The 26,082-nt window shown below is 42.6% G+C and overlaps 1 protein-coding gene across 1 annotated transcript; it reads left to right on the top strand.

The window, feature by feature from the left end:
- amdhd1 (amidohydrolase domain containing 1) lies at positions 1-24,414 on the top strand. The gene is made up of 9 exons (XM_041203485.1): positions 1-137; positions 726-832; positions 932-996; positions 2,383-2,660; positions 5,961-6,186; positions 9,287-9,411; positions 16,984-17,077; positions 20,772-20,932; positions 24,309-24,414. The coding sequence occupies exons 1-9, from the start codon at positions 1-3 to the stop codon at positions 24,412-24,414; spliced, it is 1,299 nt and encodes a 432-aa protein (XP_041059419.1).
- The last annotated feature ends 1,668 nt before the right edge of the window (positions 24,415-26,082 follow it).

Here is a 26,082-nt window from a genome sequence, read left to right as displayed (position 1 = left end):
ATGTCGAGAGCGTGCGGGCTGCTGGTTAAAAACGCAGCTCAGATTGTTCAGGTTTGTGATAATGGAGCACAATACATGAGCAAAGGCGAGTTACAGAACATTGCAGTCATTCCCCGTGGGAGCATAGTGATCGGGAGGTAAGTGTTCAAAACCTCTGGGGCGGATAAAGCTGTTCTAAAAGAGCTGGACGTCCGATAATCTGTTCCTTTAATGTAACTCATTCAAAACTCCTGTCAAGTCATTTTCTGTCCATGTCACCTCTCTTCCCCACTGTCTTTCTGCAATTGACCTGGTTCCCCAGAAGCGATTAACCCCGAGGCCCGTCTGTCCCTTCTTCTGTATATCCCAAGAGACCATCTGGAAGTCGAGCAGGGGAGTTCTTCCGCAGTGTCCTGACCAATATTTATCCCTCAATCAACATCACCAAAAGAGATTATCTGGTAAAAGCAAAATACTGCAGATGCTGGAAACCTGAAACAAAAATAAAAATAGCTGGAAAAACTCAGCAGGTCTGACAGCATCTGCGGAGAGGAATGTGATTATGTCATTGCTGTTTTGGGATCTCGCTGTGCATAAATTGGCTGAAGCTTTCCCTACATTGCAACAGTGCCTAACTTCATTGGCTGTGAAGAGCTTTGAGATTCTGAAGTGTAGAAAGGTGGTATAGAAACACAAGTGGTTCTGCTTCCTTCAAGTGACTGCCATTTTCTAACCTCAATTTACAGAGATGGCCTGATTGAGGCAGTGGGGCCGACAGAGATTATCCAGGCCAAATATCAGGGAGTTACATTTGACCAACAGATCGATGCTTGTGGAATGTGTGTGCTGCCAGGTTAGTCTCTCAGAATACTCCTAATTAATGTTAACATTTACGATGAAGACAATTTCACACGCAAGTGTTTTTTGTGCCATCTTAATTTTTCATTTCTAGGTCTGGTGGATGCACACACCCATCCAGTGTGGGCGGGAGACAGGGTTCATGAATTTGCAATGAAGGTAAGACTGTGCAGATAAAAACAGAATATGGGGCCCAGAACAGAGCGGGGTGCAGGGCCTGGGACAGAGCAGGACGAGGGCCCAGAACAGAGCAGGACAAGGGTCCAGAACAGAGCAGGGTGATGGCCCAGAACAGAGCAGGGTGATGGCCCAGAACAGAGCAGGGTGATGGCCCAGAACAGAGCAGGGTGATGGCCCAGAACAGAGCAGGACAAGGGCCCGGAACAGAGCAGGGCGCAGGGCCTGGAACTGAGCAAGGCGAGGGCCTGGAACAGAGTGGGACGCAGGGCCCGGAACAGAGCAGGGCGATGGCCCAGAACAGAGCAGGGTGATGGCCCAGAACAGAGCAGGACAAGGGCCCGGAACAGAGCAGGGCGCAGGGCCTGGAACTGAGCTAGGCGAGGGCCTGGAACAGAGCGGGACGCAGGGCCCTGAACTGAGCATGAGGCTGGGAATGGAGCAGAGATTGTGGGTCCAGGCTCTGTTCTGGGCTCCATGCTCCATTCTGGGCCCCACACTGCCTGCACCATTCTGGGGGCCGTGCTCTGCTCCGTTCTTGGCCCTGCACTCTGCCTGGGCTCCATGCTGTCTGCTCCATCCTGGGCCCATGCTATTTGTTCCACACAATGTTCAAAAATGTATTCACAGGATGTGGACAAGGCTGGGCCAGGATTCATTGTCCATACCTGGTTGCCCAGAAAAAGTGGTGCTGAGCTGCCTGCTTGGACCATTGCAGTCCATGTGGTGTAGGTATGGCCACAGTGCTGATAGGGAGGGAGTTCCAGAAGTTTGACCCAGTGACGATGAAGGAACAATGATACATTTCCAAGGCAGGATGGTGTGTGATTTTGAGGGAAATTTGCAGATGATGATGGTGTTCCCATACACTTGCTGCCCTTCCCCTTCCAAGCCCGCGGGTTTGGGGTAATTGCTAAACATTCACATGAAAAGTTAGAAGCAACTTGTCAGATAGGGCAAATGACAAGAGGTGGAGACGTGGGACAGTGTTCGGGGATTGCAGGAGGGCCTGGGGTTGAAAATGGCCTGTTTTTCTTTTATTCACTCATAGGATGTGGGTGTCACTGGCTGGGCCAGCATTTATTGCCCATCCCTAATTGCCCTTGAGAAGGGGGTGGTGAGCTGCAAATTTGTGCAAATGTTAAGCAAAGGGCATTTTGCCATGGTGATATGCTGGCAGGGTGAGGCCTGTAAAGCTGTGTTTCACCAACTGGCTAAAGTTAATATCGACTATTACTGGAAATTAACCTCATATTCTTATGATTTAAGCTACCACATAACTAATGCCTAATTTTGATAGGGGTCATTCAGGAAGGGAGGTTGAACTGCACAATAGTTGCATTTATCTTTTTTCAATTCATACACCAGCTGGCAGGGGCATCGTACATGGAGATTCACAATGCTGGAGGAGGGATTCACTTTACTGTGGAACATACAAGGAAGGCATCAGAGGAGGAGCTGTTTGACAGTTTGAAATGGCGACTGCTGTGTATGATGAGAGCTGGGACCACTCTGGCCGAGTGCAAAAGTGGCTATGGTTTGAATCTGGAAACTGAAACCAAAATGCTTCGGGTGATCGAGCGAGCTCGAAGGGAGCTCAATATTAGCATCTCCTCCACTTATTGTGGTGCTCATTCTGTCCCGAGGTAATGTCACCAGTTGCTGAAATAGTCTTAGTGTACATAATGCTTGTCATTTTATTTTCCACCTACAGCTGGTCTGCATGCACTCCAATGTAATATTGAGGGAGTACTGCATTGCCTGAAGTGCTATCTTTCAGGTGAGAAATTAAACCGAGTTCCCGTCTCTGGTTCTCGTAGCTCGGGAGATGTAAACAACCCCACGGGTCTTGCTGAAGAAGAAGGAGTTCTCTTGCCATTCGGTACTGGCCAACCTTTCCTCACTTAACCATGCCCATCAAAATGAGATTAACTCACCAGCCATTCAGTCTCTATCTGTGGGGCATTGCTAATTAGTTGCTGCATTTGTTGAAATAAGTGACCGAACTTCAAAAAAAAAGTGATTCATTGGTTTGTTCTGGAGAATTCTGTTCAGTTCTAGGTATTGCAGCTCAGGAAAGATATATTAGCCCTGGAACGAGTGCAGTGCAGATTCACCAGAATGATACTGGGGCTAAAAAGGTTAAACTCTGATGACAACCTGCACAAACTTGTCTTGTGTTCCCTGGATTATAGGAGTTTAAAGGGCAATCTAAAACAGGCGTTTAAAGTGATGAAAGGAATTTGAGAGGGTAAATAGAGATAAACGATTTCCCTTCGAGGGATAATTCAGAACAAGAGGACACAATCTTCATATTAGACTTGGCCCTTCAGGAGTCAAATCAAGAAGCATTTTTCACACAAAATCCTGGAAATCTGAAACTGTCTCCCCTCCCCCAACACCCCCTCTTCCAAACAGCTGTGGAGACTAAGGATCAATTGAAGCTTTCATGGCTGAAACATTACATTTTTGTTGGGTAAGGATAGCAGCAGAAATGGAACAAAGATGGGTAAGTGGAGCTGAGGTATGGATCAGCCATGATGTCACTGAAGACAGAACAGACTCAAGGGGCTTAATGACCTCCTTCTGTTCCTATATAACACCATCCAGGACATGCTGGATGTGATAGCGTGCAATGGAAATGAAGGTGTTTTCTCCCTTCTCTTATGACTTTTGTACTCATCCCACTCATGTAGTTGGGAAGTTTAGCCATAGGACAGGAAAGTTTCTAAGTTACCAAAATTGGATTTATTCATGGAGTGAGAAAGCAGTTATTCCTGTCTGCAACGACCAGGTTTTACCAGTATGGAAGGCAACATTGGAAAGTCACTCTTCAACTAATCAGGGCTTTTGTCAAGATGACCCAGGTCTGAGGGATGTCCAGCTTACAATATCATCAACAACCACAACAATTTGCATTTATATAGCAACTTTAAGTAATAAGATGTCCCAAGGTGCTTCAGGGAAGGGTTATCAACCAAAATTTGACATCATGTCACATAAAGAGAAAGTAGAAGAAAAGCTTGGCCAAAGGGTGAGGTTTTAATGAAGGTCTGTGTAATAAAAATGTTTTCTCAGGTTGCCTCAGGATCTTTTCCTATCAGCTTAAATGTGCATCCTCTGCAGGGTGACCAATCCTTCTGCCATTGGAAACACTTGTAGAATCATAGAATAATAGAATGGTTGTAGTGCAGAAGGAGGCTATTTGGCCTGGCATGACTGTGCTGTCTCTCTGCAAAAACAACTTGGCTAGTCCTTTTCCCCATAGCCCTGAAAATCTTCAGATAATTATCCAATTCCCTTTTGAAAGCCACAGTTGAACCTGCCTCCACCACACTCTCAGGCAGTGCTTCCAGATCGTAAGTGTTCACTACATTAAAAAGTTTTTCCTTATGTCACCTTTGATCCTTTTGCCAGTTACCTTAAATCTTTGTCCTCTGGTTCTTGACCCTACTGCCAGCTGAACAAGTTTCTCCCTATTTACCCTGTCCAGACCTCTGATGATCTTCCCCAAGAACCTGCTGAACAGCAAGGTCTGGGAAGCAGTTGCATCGATTGCCGTATCAAATCTGCTCACAGCCTTCTCTTCTAAGGAGAACAGCCCCAGCTTCTCCACTCTAGCCAAGTAACTGAAGACCCTCATCCCTGGAACCATTCTGCTAAATCTTTTTTGCATGCTCTTTAAAGCTTCCATTTCCTTCTCAAAGTACGGTACCTAGAATGGAACACCATACTCCAGTTGAGGCCACTCATAACATCTTTGCTTTTGTACTCTATGCCTCTATTTATAAAGTCCAGTATCCGGTATGCCTTTTTAAAGTCTTTCTAAACCTGCCCTGCCCTGCCAACTTCAACAATTTGTGGGTCTCTCAGATCCTGCACCCACTTTGGACATAAAACAGAAAATGCTGGAAAAACTCAGCAGGTCTGGCAGCATTGTGGAGAGAGAGACAGTTAATGTTTTGAGTCTGTATGACTTCTTCTTCAGAGCTAAAGAGGGGTAGAAATGTGATTTATTTTATGCTGTTGAAGAGAGGGGAAGATGGAGCAAAATAGACATATTCCCTTCAGTTCATATTTCTTCCTCCCAAAATGTATCACTTCACACTTTTCTGAGTTAGTTTTCATGGCCATGTGCTTGCCCATTTCATCATTGCTTTATTTCCAAAACCTTTCATAATTTTGAACACTTCAAATAAACCAGGCCATAGCCTCCTCAGTTCGAGAGAGAACAACTCCAGTTGCTCCAGTCCTTCCACATTAACTGAACTCCCTCAACCCTGGTACCGTTCTTATAAATCTGTTCTCCTGTCTCTCCCAGGTCTTGACATCCTTCTTAATGTGTGGTGTTCAGAATTGAACACAGTACTTCACTGAGGCTGAACTAGTGTATTTTTTAAGTTTGGCATAACTTCCTTGCTTTTGCAGCATATGCCTCTAGATTTACAAAGCTAAGGACCCGATATGTTTTTTTAGAAACCTTCTCAACTTGTCCTGCCACTTTCCAAGATTTTATTACATACATCTTGGGATCTCTGTTGCTGCACCCCTTTTAAAATTGTATCATTTAGTTATATTGCCTCTTTATTCTTCCAACCAGGATGTATCTCTTCAGTATTTCTCATGTTCAATTTCATCTGCCCATTTCACCAGTCTGCCTAAGTCCTCCTGAAATCTGTTACAATTCTTATTCTTTAGTATATTTCTGAGTTTTGTGTCATCTGCACACTTTGGAATTATGCTCTGTATACCTGAGTCTGCGTCATTCATATATCAAAAAGTGCTTTGGGACATAAATGCACATCTGCCTTTCTCCATGTCATGATTTTCAGATGACTAAAAGCTTTATTCATGCAGAACATTTAATTTTAAAATTTAGAAGAATATGGGACTATACAATGCTCAAAATAAAAGTAAAAGCTGTAAATATGATTCCAATATACCAGAGGGAAGACTGCAGGAGAAACTGTGGATGATATCATTCGAGTTCAACTCCCTAAATTGAAGGAGATGATGGCGAATAGTGAATTTCACATCGATAACATTGATGTTTTCTGTGAAAGAGGAGTCTTTGACCTGGATTCCACCAGAGCTATATTACAGGCTGGGAAAGAGGCAAATCTCCAGATTAATTTTCATGGTGATGAGCTTCATCCAATGCACGCAGCAGAGGTAAGGTGGGATATATTAACCTATAGTTAAAATAATTACATACACAGTACCTGCTAAATTTACATATCTGCAAAAAAATGAGATTTTACCCAATGGCGCTTAATTAATCAGTTCCAGTACTAAACCAAATCAAACTGTGGGCACCAAAACTCACGTTTATATTTCAGCTTTAATAAAGTGAGATGACCCAAAGCACCTCACAAATCAAACAACTTTGGCCACTCAGGGGTATTGGACCAAGTGGTGAGAACTTTGGTCAAAGAGGTAGGTTTTAAGGAGTGTCTTAAAGGAGGACTGTAGAGAGATAAAACGAACGACCATAAGACATAGGAGCAGAAATTAGGCCATTCGGCCCATCGAGTCTGCTCCGCCATTCAATCATGGTTGATAAGTTTCTCAACCCCATTCTCTCGCCTTCTCCCCGTAACCTTTGATCCCCTTACCATTCAAGAACATATCTATCTCAGTCTTAAATGCACTCATGACCTGGCCTCCATAGCCTTCTATGGCAATGAATTATGGAGAGGTTTAGGGAAGGAATTCTGGAGTTTAGATCTTAGATGGCTGAAGGCACAGTTGCCTGTGGTGAAACAATGGGGCTGGGCAAGAGGCCAGAATTGGAAGAGCACAGAGTTGTTAGAGGGTTAGAGTGCTGGAAAAAAAGAGAGACACTGTTGCATTTATATAATGCCTTTGGTGGCCCCAGGTGTCCCAAAGTGTTTACAGCCAATGAAATACTTTTGTAGTGTTGTTACTGTTGTAATGTCAGAACAGAGAAGTTTACAGAAAGAGATCATGATGAGTTGAGAATTTAGTGATAGAAATGAAGGAAATGCTGATCCAGGGAGCCATTGTAGATCCAGGCGTTGCAGTGCTGATGGGTAAAGGGAACTTTTTGTGCAGCAGAGTTTTAGGTTAGCTCAAGTTTACAGAAGATGCAAGGTGGAAGACTGGACCAGAGAGCATTGGAATAGTTGAGCCTGGAGGAGACAAACATATAGAAAATAAAAGTGCATGGTGTAGGGGGTAATATATTAGCATGGATAGAAGATTGGCTGGCTGGTAGAAAGCAGAGAGTATGCATAAATGGGTCATTTTTGGATTGGCAGGATGTGACAAGTGGAGTCTCACAATGACCTCAACTTTGTACGATTTACATCAATGACTTAGATGAGGGGAGTGAAGACATGGTAGCTGAATTTGTAGATGACACAAAGATAGGTAGGAAAGTATGTTGTGAAGAGGACACGAGGAGGTTGCAAATGGATATAGATAGGTTGAGTGAGTGGGCAAAGATCTGGCAAATGGGGTTTAATGTGGGAAAATGTGAAGTTGTTCATTTTGGCAGGAAGAACAAAAAAGCAGAGTATTACTTAAATGGAGAACAGCTGCATAATTCTGAGGTGCAGAGGGACCTAGGTGTTCTAGTACATTAGTCACAAAAAGTTGTTATGCTGGTACAGCAGGTAATTAAGAAAGCTAATGGAATGCTATCGTTTATTACGAGAGGGATTCAACATAAAAGTACGCTTTAGTTATACAGGGCATTGGTGTGACCATATCTCGAATACTGTGTGCAGTTTTGGTCTCCTTATTTAAGAAAGGATGTAAATGCATTGGAGGCGGCTCAAAGGAGGTTTACTAGGTTGATACCTGGAATGAATGGGTTGTCTTATGAGGAAAGGTTGGACAGACTGGGCTTGTTTCCACTGGAGTTTAGAAAAGTGAGGGGTAATTTGATTGAAGTATACAAGATCCTGAACGATCTTGACAAGGTGGACATCAAAAGGACGTTTCCTCTTGTGGGTGAGTCCAGAACTAGGGGGCACTGTTTTAAAATTAGGGGTCACCCTTTTAGGACAGACAGGAGAAATTCTCAGAGGGTTGTGTGACTTTGGAACTCTCTGCCTCAGAAGGTGATGGAGACGGGGTCATTGAATATTTTTAAGGCAGAGGTAGATAGATTCTCGTTAGGCAAGGGAATCAAAGGTTATCGAATTAGATGGGAATGGAAATTGAAACAAAAGATCAGCTGACTTGAGGAGCTGAATGGTTTACTCCTGTTCCTATTTCATATGTTCTTATAGATGAAAGTTTCAGCAGGAGATGAGCTGAGCAGGGGCAGAGACAGGCGATGTTCAGGAGGTAGAAATAGATGGTCTTAGTGATGGGGAACTTACGGCTGGAAGCTCAGCACAGAGTTAGATAGGAAGCCAAGGTTGTGAATGGTCTGGTTCAGCTTCAGATAGTGGCCAGGGAGAAGAATAGAGTCAACAGCCAGTGAGCAGAGTTTGCAGCAGGGACTGACAACAATGGCTTCGCTCTTCCCAATAATTAATTGGAAGAAATTTTCACTCATTCAACATTAGATATTGGATAAATTGGAGACAGTGGTGGGGTTGAGAGAGGTGCTGGTGGGGTAGAGGTGAGTAACATCACTGCACACGTGGTACCCGATGTATTTTCAGAAGATGTCACGAAGGAGCAGTATGTAGATGAGGAATAGGAGAGAGCAAAGCAATTAGTAAAGCAAATAATTACACCCAGCAAGGGATTAAAAGCTTCTAGCATAATATACACAGCTCTTATTGGAATCTTTATGTTTCTAATGCAAGGATGAATTGGAGGGAATGGCTTTAATCTGAAAAACATACTGGTAATGAAAATCATTAAATTTACAAGCTGCCAATACACCCAAACTGGCGATTTCAGATTCACCTCTTCCTTCATGTTATCGACATCACTTAAGGAGATTCTCAAAAATCCGATGCTCCGGAATTTGGCATGGTGCAGTGCAGTGCAACTTTAATAGGCTCATTTACAAAAATAGCAATCCTAAAACAGCAACAGATAAGACAGATTAATCCATACATCTGAAATTTTCTTCAAGCTTTTGTGATTTATGTTTTATGAAAGCTTATATAACTGGTGGCCAGTCGAAGAAGCTCTATTACTGTTGGAGTCTTTAGTTTATATTCATTTGATCCTATGTTGCCTTCAGTATTTTACGTGATTGTGCTATGAATCAGTACAGGATAGAGTGTTCTAATGCAGGAAGGTCTGTAGCTGCTTCTCACCACTAATCTTTTCTACCAAACAGCTTGGTGTAGAACTTGGTGCTCTCGCTATAAGTCACTTAGAGGAAGTGAGCAATGCTGGAATTGCCGCCATGGCGACTGCGAAATCAGCTGCTGTGCTTCTCCCGAGCACTGCTTACATATTGAGGTATTGCACTTTATGAAGTGTCTAAATGGGGAAAAGGAGCAGAGAGATCTGGCAGTTCTGATTCACAAATCATTAAAAGTGGAAATGCAAGTTAATAAGGAAATATAAAAGGAAACAAAGTATTGGGGTTCATTTCTGAAGAGATAGAATTGAAAAGCAGTGAAGCTATGTTAAACCTATATGAGATCTTGGATAGACTTGTAGCACCGTGTATAGTTCTGCTCTCATAAAGGATGTAGAGGCACTGGAGAAGATGTAACAAAGATTTACAAGGATATTACCAGGGCTGAGAGGTTATACCTATTAGGGAAGACTATACAGGCTGGGTCTCTGTTCTCTGGGAAAGAGAAGATAGAGATCTTTAAACTTATGAAAGTGTTTGACAGGGTAGATGTAGAGAAGATTGTGGAGGGAGTCCAAAACTAGGGTCCATAAATATAAGAAAGTCACTAATAAATCTAATAGGGAATTCTGGAGAAACTTCTTTACCCAGAGAGAGGTGAGAATGTGGAACACACTACCGCAGGGAGTGGTTGAGGCGATTAGCATGGATGCATTTATCATAAATGCATAGATTAGCATAGATGCATTTTAAGGGGAAGTTAGGTAAGTTCATGAGGGAGAAAGGAATAGAAAGTGATGTTGATAGGGTGAATTTAAAAGGTGAAAGAGGAGTCTCTAGTGAAGCATAAACACAAGTGTAGACTTTCTGGGCTGTGAAATGCTATGTAATTGTATGTAGGACATGCTGCCCAGTGCACTCTGCTGTGAAGTACACACCAGTAGATGTCAGGTGATGAAAAGATGAGGCTCACTTGGTTCAATAGCCCACTGGAACTCACAGCTCATATTGCTTTTATTTCCAGTTTCTCTGTTCCCACAGGTCCCACACTCTGTGTAAGGTATTCTTCCTTGTTGAGAAGCCAGCCGGAACCTTGATCTCAGGCCTTTCTTACACAACTAACCTGTTTGCGAGGTAGTCCAGGGTAACCCATCCTCAGATTGTTTTTCCTCTTTGGAGGGAAAACTGAGCCTTCATTCAGTGCTCCCTGAATCTCCTGGTTGAAACTTGTGGAGATTCATGACCTTGTGCCACCAAGTTGGTGTCTGCATCACTGACCCAAACCCTTGGAGCACAGGCTGTGTGGAATTTTAATTCAGAAACATTCATACAAAAATTGCCTGCACTACCTCATGGGCATCTTTAATAAGAGCATTAAGTTAATGCAGTTAAATGGTTAATGCACTCAAGGAAAACAGTGCAAGTCGAACTTAACACTTTGTGATTAATCTAACTAGTTTTCAATTATTTTTCCTTAAATATTTCCCTTTTCTAACAATAATCAGTACCTCAATCCTTCAAAGTCTTCCTTTCATTATTTTTTAATATTTCTTGCAATGCATTACCTTCGAACAATTGGAAAGACATACAGACTAGCATTTAAATAGCACCTGTCAGGAGCTCAGAACATCCCAAAGCACTTTACAGTCAATGAAGTATTTCTGACATACAGTCACTGAAATGTAGTAAACATAGTAAGCTCCCATAGACAGGAATGTGATAATACCCAGATAATCTTTTAGTGATGTTGACTGAGAGATAAATATAGGCTCCAGTACAGAGGGCAGAACTCCCTTACTTCACTTTGAAGAGTGAAAGGGCATTTGGGGCTTCAGTTTAATATCTCATCCAAAAAAAGATTGCTCTCCCTCAGTATTGCACTTGAGTGTCAGCTTGGATTTTGTGCACAAGTCTCTGGAGTGGGGCCTGAATGCACAACCTTCTGACAGTGTTACCCACTGAACTAAAGTGTGTCAGCCTTTGCTTTCTAAATAAGGTAGCTGCATTGGGTTCCCTTCAGATTAACCCATCGCCAGTGATTCAGTGGCTGAAGACAGTGTGGACATGAGCCATACAGAGCAGGAAGCTCTGGGTTCAATTGCTGGATTTTGCTGGGTTTACTGATCTCTGGGAATGTGGAATTTTCGGAACACCACAATTGGTCTCAGAGCCCATGGAAGGGGAGCAGAGGACAGGAGAGCAGCCATGATTCCCAGATGAAGACAGAATTGAGCTCAAGTATGATCAAAGGGGTCACCAATAAATAGCCATTTGGACAAATGCCAAGGGGCAGCAACACATATACCTCATGTATATACTGTGAATTAATTTTTAAAATGTTGTTACTGGGTAGGCCAGCATTCATTGCCCATCCCTAATTGCTTTTGAGAAGGTGGTGGTGAGCCGCCTTCTTGAACCGCTGCAGTCCATGTGGTGTTGGTATACCCAGCGTGCTGTTAGGAAGAGAGTTCCAGGATTTTGACCCAGTGATGATGGAAGAAAGCTAATATACTCAGGATGGTGTGTGGCTTCGAAGGGAACTTGCAGGTGGTGGTGGTGTTCCCATGCATCTGTTGCTCTTGTCTTTCTAGGCAGTCGTGGTTGCATATTTGGGAGGTGCTATCAAAGCAGCCTTGGTGAGTTGCTGCAGTGCATTTTGTTAATGGTATACTCTGATGTTCCCTGTAAGCTGCATTCACGTGTGGCCACCAACCCAGAAGGTACCGTGCAGGCCGCTTATAAGAGGTGCTTTTTAAGATACCTCCTGCATGATGCCATATAAAAGTATTTAAAGGCACCACACATTCAAATAAACACAGCAAAAAGAGAGGTACACACTGCATTCATGTTGCACCCGTGGTGGAAGGAGTGAATGTTTGAGATGTCAGAATGGAATGTTTTGTCCCAGATGGTGTCAAGCTTCTTAAGTGTTCTTGTCGTGTCATGACTCAGTATGGCTGGTTCCAGAAAATTGGGAATGGTGGTTTCAGGAGCAAAAGCAGAATGAAAAAGAGGCAAAACAATTCAGACTACATAGCACCAATTATTCGATATACTATTAATAAAGAGCATAAGGAATGGGAGGAGGAATAGGCTATTCACCCTTGTGTGCCTACCCCATTCAATAAGATCATGGCTGACCTTTTACCTCAGCTCTAGCTTTGCACACTATCCCCATATCTGTTAATCCCCTTGATATCCAAAAATGTAGTGAGGTTGATTGGTTGGGTAACCGCAGAATAACGAGAGGGCGGTTCATAAAGCTAGTGATATGAGTGAAATAGTCTCTGCACAATGCCCAAAGTCCATGCAGATACAAACGTTTCCATTTTGTGGAATATGCAGCACCAAGCACTCTTTAATTCATGAAGGGCCTTGTGCGTGTGTGCATCATCTGACAGATGAGCCTTTCTTACTGACGAAAGAATTGTCATGGGTCGCTGAGGTACACTCTACTTACTCTGCTACTGTTTGCATGAGATAATTTATCAGGAGTTTATCAGTGTGCTTTTATAAAGGCCACATGGGTTATAGCTGAGCTATTCAATCAATAGTAGTTGTAATGGCAAACATGTTTTGCTAACGTTGGCCATTTTTGGGGTTATAGTGGATCTTGAATTGCTTACAGTGTTAACTGAAGTAAATTAATAGGTTAGGAACCAGCCAGCAATCATCCAGACTGGGGAAAGGTCACTGGCCTTGCTGTACATTTGGAAGCTCCGAGTTTGTTCTATGTGATTCTGTTACTGTAAGTGCAGTGAAGCTCCGTGGCTTGTGATGGTGGAAGATTGCAACAGGACTGCAGTCAATGAGAGGTCACTTAATTTGCATGGGACCGGCGGACACTGACGCCAATAAGAGTGCACCTCCTATCGCTCCCACCCCCCACCTCCGCCCCATAGTTGCAAAATGCAGCAACCGCCTATAATCTCACCCAGCCGCATTGAATGCCACTCTTTAAGGCCGAGGTCGTTCACCTTCCTGGTGGGTTCCACCTGCTCCCAGTCCTACATTAGATACTGGGGAAACGGGAAGTTGAGTGTCGGGAATCTCCAACCAAGAAACAGGATGACCTCATCAGCAACAGTAGCTACCTCCACACCTCCGCCACCGCCCCACCCCCCCCACCCCGACACACACATACACACACACACATATTATTGGCTGTGGGAGGAAGACCCCAGAAATAGACATCCTGCATGCCTGGGTCCCTGCCATCTTCCAGAAGGTTCTGTCAGAGTTAGAGTAAGAGTCAGACTGACACCCCCCCCACCCAAAGGAACATGAATTCAATTTCCGTTTCCAGAGAATTTTGGAAAATGTCATTGTTCTTAGCATTACTCTTTCATCGCTAACCTGACTTGGTATTCTTGAGTGATCAGTGTCTGACTGAACTAAGTCCCTGAAATCCATTTAATATTCAAGTACCATTGTTATTCCTTCACACCATTCTCTGCTACTGCTATGGCCAGGGTTGTGGCATTGGTTTATTCTGGATGGTTTCATCATGTGACCTCCTACTTCCAACTGCCTCGCCCTCACATACTCACTATTGGTCAGCTGACACATCCATCGCCACAGCCAATTGGAAAACCAGGAGACTCATTGTTACCCAATTGGATGATTCTTGACTGTCAGCCAAACAGCCTTTTACCCATCCAATATTGATCTAACTAATAAATGAAAGTGTTCAAAGAAAAGGAATAAAAAGCCATAGAATTTATTTTTCATGCCTCTATGATTTTCCCCCCTGGTTGTTTGCAGTAATTACTGGAGACTTAGTGACAATCCTGCAGGAAGGGAGACTCTGAGCTGTGGCCTTGCCTTCATCCCTCTCTGTCACTTTATACATAACTTTGCCATTCTCCCTTTGTCCTTCAGTAGTCCCAACTTTCCCTTGACTATTCTTTAGTTCTTATAATGCTCTGGGGACCTGGGTTTGAATCCCACCATGGCAAGTGGTGAAATGTGAATTCAACAAAAAATCAGGAATTAAAAGTCTGATGATTAAAAGTCTTATGGTCTTATGATGACCGTGAAACCATGGTTGATTGTTGTAAAAACCCGTCTGGTTCACTAATGTCCTTTAGGGAAGGCAATCTGCCATCCTTACCTGATCTGGCCTATATGTGACTCTGGACACACAGCAAGCCACTCAGTTCTCAAGGGCAATTAGGGATGGGCAATAAATATTGGCCTCGCCAGCAACGACCCCATCCCATGAAAGAATCTTTTAAAAATGAAGGAAGGCGAGAGAAAATCAGCCATGACAATGCACACAATGGGGATATTTGAATTATGTCGCTATACGATTGAATTTTTGTTGGTTTGTGGATATTAACGATATGAAGCAAAGGTGGGTAAATGGAGTTGAGGTACAGATGAGCCATGGTTCAATTGAATGAAGGAGCAGACTTGAGGGGTTAAATGGCCTCTGTCCCTACGTTTTCTCACTGGGTGAAAAATGGGGCTGTGAATGGGCAAATCGGTGTCCCATTTCACACCACCCATTTCTTTTTGACATCAACGAATGTGCAAGTTGGTTCATCAATTCTCGATCACCCGTTTTGTACCTGGTGGTAGATGTTAAAAATATCTTCATGAAGTCAAGACCAAGTTGGGTGAAGTGGGGTTAGAGGGATGGGGGCTAATTGGACCAGGGTGAGCAGATTATGTCATTATTTTTATATACTTGTATTATAAAGTCCTATGCCCAAATTTACAGTTGAAATTTACTATGTAATCACACCCTCCTACCAATTGAGGTGTTAGACAGCTTGTACTGGCAGGCAAGTGTAATTGCAATGTGACACCTTTACATAGGCAGTTTCCATTCTAAGTGCGTGCATAGGAATTTATAGTGGCGGGGTGAATGAAGTTGATAGGACATATGTGGAGATAAAAGCAGCATGAATTTCCTTGAAGGTTCTCCCAATTGCCCACCATTACTTCAGCAGAAACCTTGAATAAAACACAGAAAAGAGGTTTACGCTGAAGTTAGAACAGCCTATTGGATAACCTCATGGAACTGGTCAAAATCTTTAACGTATTGTAAGTAATCTGCAGTGGTCAGAAAATGAAAGCCATTTCCTTGACAAAAAGGTTTAGGGACTGGGGTCTGGGTATCTGTCTTCGAGTGGTTATATCTAGATTTTAAAAATAATATAGTTAAAGTGTCTTTCTGTCAAGTAGATCTCTGTCCTATGTTATGAAGATACCAGAGTTTCCAATAAGCAGCAAAGGAAATATTGGAAATAAAATCTTGTTCTACCTCCTTCCAAATCCCACCTTGTCCCTTTCGTTTGGGACTTAGTGAAAGTTGACAGCTCAAGCTGGAGTTTAAAATGCAGAACTGGCAGTAGATGTTCCAGGATTAGACTAGCAAATCAGAGATTGAGAGTCCAAGTTTCACCCTGGTAAGTGGATTGTAATTCAGTAAAGCTGGCAATGTGGGCTGACACCATGAAAAACTGCCGGATTGTTGTGAAAATTCAATAGCTATCTGCTATACCTGATGAGCCATGGTTCAATTGAACGAAGGAGCAGACTTGAAGGGTTAAATGGCCTGTGTTCCTATGTTTTCTCACTGGGTGCAAAATGGGTCTGTGAATGGGCAAATCGGTGTCCCATTTCTGGCCTGAATTTGACTCCAGTCCCACGCTAACACGCTTGGCTAAATGCCCTTGTGAAACAGCCAAGCAAGCCACTCGGTTGTGAAAACAATCACCATGAACGCTCATCAGCACTACCTTCCCAGGGCATCTAGGGATGGGCAATAAATGCCAACCTTGCCAACCAAACCCACACCTTAAGAACAATTTGCTTATAGTGGAAAACAGGATATGGATCAATTAAAGTGGGCTGTTCACTTCAGCTAATCACAAAATATTTCACAAGTAAGGGAGAGAAAGTGTTATTTGAAAAGCTAAAGACACTGACAACAGATATATGTACACATGGGGAGGTGGTGGTGTAGTGGTGTTGTCACTGGACTAGTAATCCAGAGACCCAGGGTCCCTGGGGACCGGGGTTCAAATCTGGCAGATGGTAGAATTTGAATTCAATAAAAATCTGGAATTAAAAGTCTAAACTGTTGCTAATTGTCATGAAAGTAACCCATCTGGTTCATTAATGCCCTTTAGGGAAGGAAATCTGCTGCCCTTACCTGGTCTGGCCTATATGTGACTCCAGGTTGACTCTTAAATGCCCTCTGAACAAGGGCAATTAGCCCACACCCAATGAATTAAAAAAACACAGCTAATAATTACTTTGAAAAGTAATGGGGGAGCTGGAGAGTGGAAGAGTGACACTAAAATATTTCCTGTTTATTGAGGACTAATCTGATTCATTAGTTACATGAGAATGAAAATATTAATACCAAAGAAGTGGCACAATGTTATAAAAAAAAGCCAAGTAATTTCACAACATCGGTTGTTACTTTACAACAAAAAATTACATTTTTGTAGTGCCTTTGATGTGGAAAGACAACAAAAAATGGACGCCGAGCCAAAAGAGACCAAAAATATGTTCCGAGGTACTGTAGATTCAAAGAGAAATTTAAAAGGGAAGAGGGGCCTGGAGAGACAGCGAGGTTTAGGGAGGGAATTACGGCCTCCAAAGGTGGGGTGAAAGGATGGGGATACATGAGGAAACTAAAGAGTACATTAGAGTATTACTGGTAAATGATTTAAAACTTACATATTATAAAATCATGCTTATAACATTTTCAGGCTTAAAACGCCACGAGCTCGAGACATGCTTGATGCTGGAGTGATTGTTGCTCTTGGCAGTGACTTTAATCCTAATGCATATTGTTTCTGTATGGTAAGTTAATCCATTCTTTCATTAAAAGCAAAATGCTGCGGATGCTGGAAATCAGAAATAAAAACAGAAAGTGCTAGAAAAACTCAGCAGGTCTGGCAGCATCTGTGGAGAGAGAAACAGAGTTAATGTTTTGAGTCCAGTATGACTGTTTCTCTCTCCACAGATGCTGCCAGACCTGCTGAGTTTTTCTAGCACTTTCTGTTGTTATTTCATTCTTTTATTGTTTGATTTTGTGTTTTTGTAATCGTTTGGTGAATAGAATGATATATTTAGCGGAGAAAGTTCATATTTTTCATATGGAAGCTTTGAAAAGAAAAAACTTGCATTTATCCAGAATGGTTTACAACATCACCACAGAGCGCTTTACAGCAAATAAAATACTTTTGAAGTGTAGTCAATGTTATACCGTAGGAAACGTGATTGACAATTTCCCACAGTCCCACAGATGAGCAGGTCATCTATTTTAATTGTGTTGATTGAACAATAAATATTGTCCATTGAATATTACCTCAAAGCAATAATTAGACAAATTTAATTTTAGGTCAATTTCCACATTTAAACAACTGCAACAACTAAAAAAATGTTATGTTTTCATTGTGAAAATTTCAGTTATATCTGGTACTACAAAAATAAAATATACAGAGAAAGTTTGCAACGTATATCCACTTTTACACAACCAGTGATAATGACCTGGAACTCACTGCCTACAAAATTGCTGGAAGTTGAGACAAGTAATGATATTAAGGGAATTGGATGGACACTTGAGGGAAATAAATGCAGGGTTACGGGTTTAGAGTGGAGAATGGGACTGATTAGATTGCTCCACAGAGAGCCGGAATAGACTTGATGGGCTAAAAAGCCCTCCTTCCACCCTTGAACTGATCAAACCAAGTTGACAGACAGGAAAAGACTAGCTAGTCCATCAAGTCTGCTCCCTTATCATGATGGTGGGGGCATCATGACGAAACATTTCTTCCCTACCCCACATTCCCCTTTCCACTCTCTTGGGAGAGGTAAAAAAAACCAGAGAAAAAGCCCAGGAACAATAACGGAAAAAAATACCTGAAAAAATTCCTCTCCGATTCTTTCAGGTGATGGAACCAGTCCAGGAGATCACAGGGACCAAGGCCAGGATTTTCTGTGGGACTGGAAATTCCCACCCAATGTCAGCAGACCAGAATTTTCCCCCTCCTGCCTGTGACGATTCCTGCCATGGGCGGGGCTGGAAAATCCTGTCCCAAGTGTTTTCTGTAAAGACACTAACCTTCTACATGAAGTTTAAACACCCTCCCCCCACCCCTGTTCTCTGGACCTCCCCTGTTAAATTGGAATAATTACCAATAGACACCAAATCTAGCACTCTTGTTAGTTTATCAATCTCTCCTCTAAGTCTATGAAAATAACTGGACTGAGGTCATTGATCCTACCTGAATAGTTGAGTTTCTTGAAGCTTGGAATCATTCTTTGTAGCTCTCCCCTGGACCTTTCCCCACCCATTACATGGGGAAACAAAGGCCAAAACCAGTACTTCAAATGCAGTCTGACCAGCAAACCCGTACAACAACAACATTTAAAAAAAATATATTAAATATTCCTTAATACCGCCTAACACCTTGTTAGCTTTGGCTACAGTTTCTCTACATTGCCCATGAACCTTCAGAGATGTGTGCCCAATAACAGCAACATCTTTTTCTCTGAATCTCATTCGTTGTTATTTCCTGAAAATTATATGCATATTCTGTGTTGGGTGGACCAACATAGGACCAATATACTTTTCCAAATTAAACAGCATTTGCCATTGTGTGGCCCATCCCAGCACATCTAAACCTTTCTGAGTTTGATGGCACTCTTCTACTGCCTTAACCCTTGGTGCCATCTGCAAAAGTATTTAAAATACACCCCACAAGGCTGTTCAGATCATTAATAAAGACATGAAGAGTACCAGTCTAGGGACGATTCCGGGGGGGTCTCCACTATAACTAGATTTCCAGACTGAATCATATCCGTTAACTGCAATTGTTTATTTGCAGGACTGGGACCAATTCCCAATTCAGAGTTTCACATTCCAATTGATGCCACTAGTCTCCATCTCATGGAGAAACCTAGGGTTAGATTTTATAGGATGCTGGGGTCCCATATTCCCCCTGCAAAAAAGTCAGAGGTGGCCTGGGTTAGCCTGTATGTATGATTTAAGGCAGGATTTCCACCCCCAGCTAGGCAAAATGTCCCACCTCTTAGAGGTGCCAGCCAATTAAATGGCTGGCACTCCCCAGTCACAGCAGCGCCATCGGAAGCGGTGGCCACTGCTGGGAGGAGCCATGGAGCCATAGTTAAAGGTAAGTGGGAGGAAGGAATGGACTGGGGGTGGGGGGGCAGTGGGGGGAACAGGTTGAAAGAGCTGGAGGAGCCCTCCAATGGGGCCAGGGGAGCCATTAAGGAGGAACCCCGTCATTATCAGCCACCAGCTGCTGCGTTGGCCGCTTAACATGGGCTTCTCCCACCACTAGTTAAATCCAGTGGCAGTGGGATGAGGTTCTTAATTGACTATTAGTTGGCCACTTAAGGGCTTCAGTTAGCTCATGAGCGGTTGGGTTGCCCACGCCTTCCTTGCTGCTGATAAAAAAGAAATTGTGGTGGAGGCAGGGACAGTCACGGCACCTATAGCATTTTACAGGCCCCTCCACTGCAGACCCACCACCTGCAGTGCGGGGTGGGGGGGGGGATAAAATCCAGCTCCTAGTGTAAGAAACCTTACCTGAGGTTTTCTGAAAGTTGAGGTAGATGATGCCTAGCAGATTTCCTTTATCCATTGCCTTAGTGACTTTCTCAAATAAAAAAACTGTCAAATTTTTGCAGTGTGACCCATATTTTGGAAGCCATGTTGTGAGTTACTAAATTATCATTGCGATCGATTCCTGGCTTTGACCTCGTGCTTTCCAAATTCCCGCTTCTGCCCGTTGCACAGATCTGGTCATGACATCTCCAGTCCTTCCTGGGATTGCCATACCCTCCCCCACCTTTTAAAATCAGGGCCATTGATTTTTGGCATTGAAGCAGTCCAAAGAGAGGCCAGATAGCTTCTTCAGCCTTTCCTCTGCAGCTTCCCTTCGGCAGAGCAATGCAATTCCTGATCACTGAGACAAGGAGTACTGAATTCACAAATACAATTTATTCAGCTTTCAGGTATCCATGCTCCAAGTTCTGGAATCCACTTGCTCAACATCTCAGCCTCTCCACTATTAAAAGGTGGGGGAGGGTATGGCAATCCCAGGAAGGATTGGAGATGTCATGACCAGATCAGGAGCAGGAATTTGGGAAGCATGAGGTCACAACATGGCTTTATGATCCTCCCTGAAAATCCACTGCTTTTGGGCACTCCTGATATTTCTACTTGTGGCTCACCATCTGTTTTTCTTGGTTGCCTTTGTGAAGCACCTTGGGATGTTTTTACTACATTAAAGGTACTAAACTTGTACATTATAGTGAAATTGCACTTTCCACACATTTAAAATTCTGCATCAGACATGCACAGATGAATTTGTGGATTAGAGTCATTGTGTTGCTTAGAGGCATAGTTTAAAAGGAATCTATACCTATAAACAGGGTGGGGGCTGTGTACTAGTTCATTGATAATGTTGCTACTATAGTTTCCACAAATCTCAATGGTCACACTTCCTTGTTATTACTCTTTTAGCCAATGATCATGCACATGGCATGTGTAAACATGAAGATGACAATGGCTGAGAGCCTGGCAGCTGCCACCATCAACGCAGCCTATGCCCTCGGAAAATCTCATTCTCATGGTTCCCTGGAGGTAGGGAAACAAGGAGATCTCCTCATCATTAATGCATCAAGGTACGTCATGCATTGAGACTTTCCTCACCCATCCGCAAATAACAAACTCCGGACTGGTGAAAATAAAATTACAAATAGTGACTGGAAATGTTAGACGCTGTTAAAGGAAAATGCCAGATCACTCGCTAATAGATCCCACATGAACTGGTTCCACACTCATTCATTACTAATAGATACTAGCAAAACTGGAGGCAATGGAAATCAGGGGGAAAGCTCTCCGCTGGTTAGAGTCATACCTAGCACAAAGGACGATGGTTGTGGCTGTTGGAAGTCAGTCATCTCAGCTCCAGGACATCACTGCAGGAGTTCCTCAGGTTAGTGCCCTAGGCCCAACCATCTTCAGCTGCTTCATCAATGGCCTTCCTTCCAAAGTAAGGTCAGAAATGGGGATATTCACTGATGATTGCACATTGTTCAGCACCATTCACGACTCCATCACCCCATGACATTCAATGGCATTACCATTACTGAATCCCCTACTATCAATATCCTGGGGGTTACCATTGACCAGAAACTGAACTGGACTAGCCATAACTGGACTGTGGCTACAAGAGCAGGTCAGTGGCTAGGAATCCTGTGGCGAGTAACTCACCTTCTGACTCCCTAAAGCTTGTCCACCATCTACAAGGCACAAGTCAGGAGTGTGATGGAATACTCTCCACTTGCCTGGATGAGTGCAGCTCCCACAATACTCAAGAAGCTTGACACCATCCAGGACAAAGCAACCTGCTGGATTGCCACCCCAACCATCATCTTCAACATTCACCACCCCTCCCCCCCTGCAACTACTGATGCAGCAGTGTGTACAATCTACAAGCTGCACTGCATAAACTCCCCAAGGCTCCTTCAACAGCACCTTCCAAACCCGTCACCTCTACCATCTAGAAGGACAAGGGCAGCAGGTATGTGGGAACACCACCACCTGGAAGTTCCGCTCCAAGCCACTCACCATCCTGACTTGGAAAGTCAACCGTTCCTTCACTGTTGCTGGGTCAAAATCCTGGAACTCCCTCCCTAACAGCACTCTGGGTGTATCTACACCGCATGGACTGCAGCGGTTCAAGAAGGCAGCTCACCACCACCTCCTCAAGGGCAATTAGGCTTCGGCAATAAATGCTGGCCCAGCCAACGACGCCAACATCCTGTAAATAAAAAAAAACACAGATCCTACACAAACTTATTCTGCACTCATTCCTCGCTAATAGATCCCACACAAACTGATTCCGCACTCATTCCTTACTAATAGATCCCACATAAACTGATTCCACACTCATTCCTCACCAATAGATCCCACACAAACTGATTCCACACTCATTCCTCACTAATAGATCCCACACAAACTGATTCCGCACTCATTCCTTGCTAATAAATCCCACACAAACTGATTCTGCACTCATTCCTCGCTAATAGATCCCACACAAACTGATTCCACACTCATTCCTCGCTAATAGATCCCACACAAATTGATTCCGCACTAATAGATCTCACACAAACTGATTCCGCACTCATTCTTTTCTCTTTGCCTGGAACTGGTTTGTGTCCTGCTATTTATTTCTTCATCTCTGCTGATATGGACTTTGGAACTTAAGCTCCTTTGCCATGTGCTATGTAACTCATTTTAAACAGTTTAGAGTTGAATTTGATGCACATTAGCAATTGGAGTTAAAAGAAGTAAAGGAACTTTGCTCTCATAAGCTCTGGAATTTCCTCCCTAATCCGCTCTACTTTTCTGCTTCATTTTCCTCCTTTAGGATGCTCATTGACCAAACTATCTGTCCTAATACCACCTTCTGTGACTTGATGTCAAATTTTCCTTTATAGCCACTTCTGTCTAGCACCTAAGGACATTTTTTATTAAGTTAAAGATGCTAAATAAATAAAAATTGCACTTGATGTTATTTACTTTGTTTAATTTAAATTATTGGAAATCCAGTTTGTAAATGCAAAGCTTTGTATTCTTCGTTCATGGGATGGTTAGTACTCCTGCTTGTCATATGATGATTAGTACTCCTGCTTGTCATATGATGATTAGTACTCCTGCTTGTCATGTGGGAGACTGGGGTTCAATTCCCTAATGGAAGGTCATAATTTTTAATATGTCATCTATGACTCAGCGAGTAGCACAGCCCACTCTTGAGTCAGAAGGTTGTGGGTTCTACATAGCCCAGGCTGACACTCTAATGCAGTGCTGAGGGACTGTTGCACTGTTGTCAATTTTCAGCTCTGGATTTTAATTTATTTCATATTCTGGATCTAAATACCATTACTGATTTTAATAAAAGATTATGAAAGATAAAGTCCAAAAGGTGGACAGCCATTATTAAATTAATTTTCCATTTCACCCTAGTCAGTTAAAATATGTCAATTAAAAATTTTGTTTCAGTTTTCTGTCAGTCTAAAAATATTAGAAAATAATTAACATTTCTGTAGGAACTTTCACATTCTCATGGGGTTCCAAAGGGTTTACAGCCAACAAAATTATTTTACGCAGGTTAATTGATCATTACCCATGACCCAGGAAATTTAACTTTGCTTTTTCTACTCAGGAGTCTGAGTTGTGTCTCGGTGGGTAGCATTCTTGCTTTGGAGTTAGAATGTTGTGAGTTCAAGTCCTGATGCCGGACTTTAGAGTCAAAAAAATCCAGGCTGATGGGGACTGCTGCAGGTTGTCTTTCAGATGAGACATTAAACCAAGGACTTGTTTATCCTCCCAGGTGGATGTAGATGAACCTGTGGCACTGTTTTGTAGAACAGGGATATTATTCCTGGTGTCCTGGCCAATATTCATCTGTCAAGCAACTTCACAGAAACAGAGATAAAAACAAAGAACTGCGGATGCTGGAAATCCAAAACAAAAACAGAAACAGAAATACCTGGAAAAACACCAATGCTGCCAGACCTGCTGAGTTTTTCCAGGTATTTCTGTTTCTGTTTTTGTTTTATCACAGAAACAGACTTTCTGGTCATTATCAAATTGCTGTTTATAAGAACTTGCTGAGTGCAAATTGGCTGCCATGTTTTTTAAATTATAACAACAACCGCAGTTCAAAAATCCCTCTGGGCTAAAGTGCTTTGGGACAACTTGTAGTTGTGAAAGGTGTTATATTGTGAAAGGTGTTATATTGTGAGGTGCGAAAACCTACAATATATCAATGGATTTATATTGATGTTATTTTTATTCCTTTTAGACAGAACAATATCTTAATTGTGTATTATCTTTTAATTGTATTTACAAATCTTTTTTGATCTAGCTGCTGTTCATCTATTTACACTTTGATCCAACATCTGCAAATTAGTTTGACTTTCTCAAATTGAACATCAAAGTAAAATTCCTTTATAAATATATATCACTACAGTATATCCTTTTTTTTAAAAGGTGGGAGCACTTGATCTATCAGTTTGGAGGCCATCAGGAACTAATCAAGTATGTAATTACCAAAGGAAAGATTGTATATGAAAATGAAAACTGCCTGAGTTACTAAATGCCTGGGAGCCCAGATCCTAAACCGAAAGTGATAGCAAACTATTCTGAAGGACCTTCTAAAGGAATATGAGCTCCTAATATAGACTGATCACCAATCTTGTTTCAAGTTTAAGATGGTCTTTGTAGAAAGTCACACACTGAACTGAAATAAAGATCAATGAGCATCTTGTGTAGATATTTATTTTTTTCTTTATTCTTTCATGGGATGTGGGTATTGCTGGCAAGGCCAGCATTTATTGCCCTTGAACTGAGTGGCTTGCTAGGCCATTTCAGAGGGCTTAACTGCCCTCAACCACATTGCTGTGGGTCTGGAGTCACATATAGACCAGGTAAGGATGGCAGATTTCATCCTCTAATGGGTATCAGAAGAACAGGTGCATTGTCATAGTTACTATTACTGAGACCAGCTTTATATTCTAGATTTTATTAATTGAACTTAAATTCCACCAGCTGCCGTAGTGAGATTTGAGCCCACACCCCCAGAGCATTAGTCTGGGTCTCTGGATTACTAATCCAGTGATACTACACCACTGTCTCCCCATACTCAACTGTAGCACAAGGAATATCCTAATGATGTCTTATCAATTGAAATATATACTATATCTTTACTAATGAGATCTTTATTCAATGTAAACCAGTAGGAAATTGTGTCTCAATAAACTTCCTGTAGAATAGCCCCACAGATTTCACCTGAAGTTGGACAAGAACTTGCCAGTGTTTCCTTTTATCTCAATCATCTGTTGGGTGTCTGTATTTTGACGATCACCAGTGTGTGAAAGACTCTGATTATAAAACTAATCACACCCAGCATCAGCATTATTGGTTTATTTGTGTTTGTGGTTTGGTAGGTTCCTTGGTAGAGGGTGGAATTCAAACTTTGAAGAATGCACCAGGGGGACTGAGCTGGCGTTAGGGTTTCCAACCCTGGTTGGACCTATTTCTGGAGATTTCATCATGTGGATCCCTGCCTCTAATCAACCTGTCCAGTCCAACAGCGTTTACCTCCCATCTCTGATCCTTTAATCACTAATAAAGTGTTCAAAGAAAATTCTTTCTAATGCCCCTTGAGTTGCTTGCAGCAGTGTCCAAGTAATTAACCCTTTATTCCTGGAGACAAGCCTGGAGGGTTAACCCAATTAGCAACCCAAGCTATCTTCAGAGTGTCCGAACGACAGCTCGTAGGCCACACTCGGCCTGGGAAACAGCGTTAATGTTTGCTGCTATTTCCAATTTGTTGGTTTGTCTTCTTTAAACTGCATTTTCCTAGAAGTTTGGTTATGGCTGCTGGTTTTTAAATCCTAACCCAGAACACACAATCCCATTAGTATTCACAAGGCTAAGATATGCAAGTGAATGGGAATATTTGACCAACCTTGTGTGATCTTTCACTCCATGGGATGCATTAAATGATATGCCCTCTAGCAACTGATGAACCAGTATTCCTCCATGTTAAACATCAAATGGAGGAAGCATTAGGGTAGCAAGGGCATAAGGACATCATGAAGAATTGCTCAGTTGCACAGGCATTGACTGAGTTGGTCAAGTCCTGAAGAACCTTGCTGCCAGATTGTGCTTGAGGGTGCTGGTGAAAGAACCAACATGAGGATAGAACCTACTTGACTTTGTCCTCACTAATCTACCTGTCACAGATGCGTTTGTCCACTAC

Source organism: Carcharodon carcharias, chromosome 13 (genome assembly GCF_017639515.1).
Source record: "Carcharodon carcharias isolate sCarCar2 chromosome 13, sCarCar2.pri, whole genome shotgun sequence".
Classification (NCBI taxonomy): domain Eukaryota; kingdom Metazoa; phylum Chordata; class Chondrichthyes; order Lamniformes; family Lamnidae; genus Carcharodon; species Carcharodon carcharias.
This window is presented reverse-complemented; position numbering and strand designations above follow the sequence as displayed.

Excerpts from the sequence above, each read along its gene's own strand:
- amdhd1 (XM_041203485.1), top strand. The coding sequence starts at position 1 with ATGTCGAGAGCGTGCGGGCTGCTGGTTAAAAACGCAGCTCAGATTGTT. Across the intron at positions 138-725 it reads GGGAGCATAGTGATCGGGAG|AGATGGCCTGATTGAGGCAG; the intron begins GTAAGTGTTCAA and ends CTCAATTTACAG. Across the intron at positions 997-2,382 it reads TTCATGAATTTGCAATGAAG|CTGGCAGGGGCATCGTACAT; the intron begins GTAAGACTGTGC and ends TTCATACACCAG.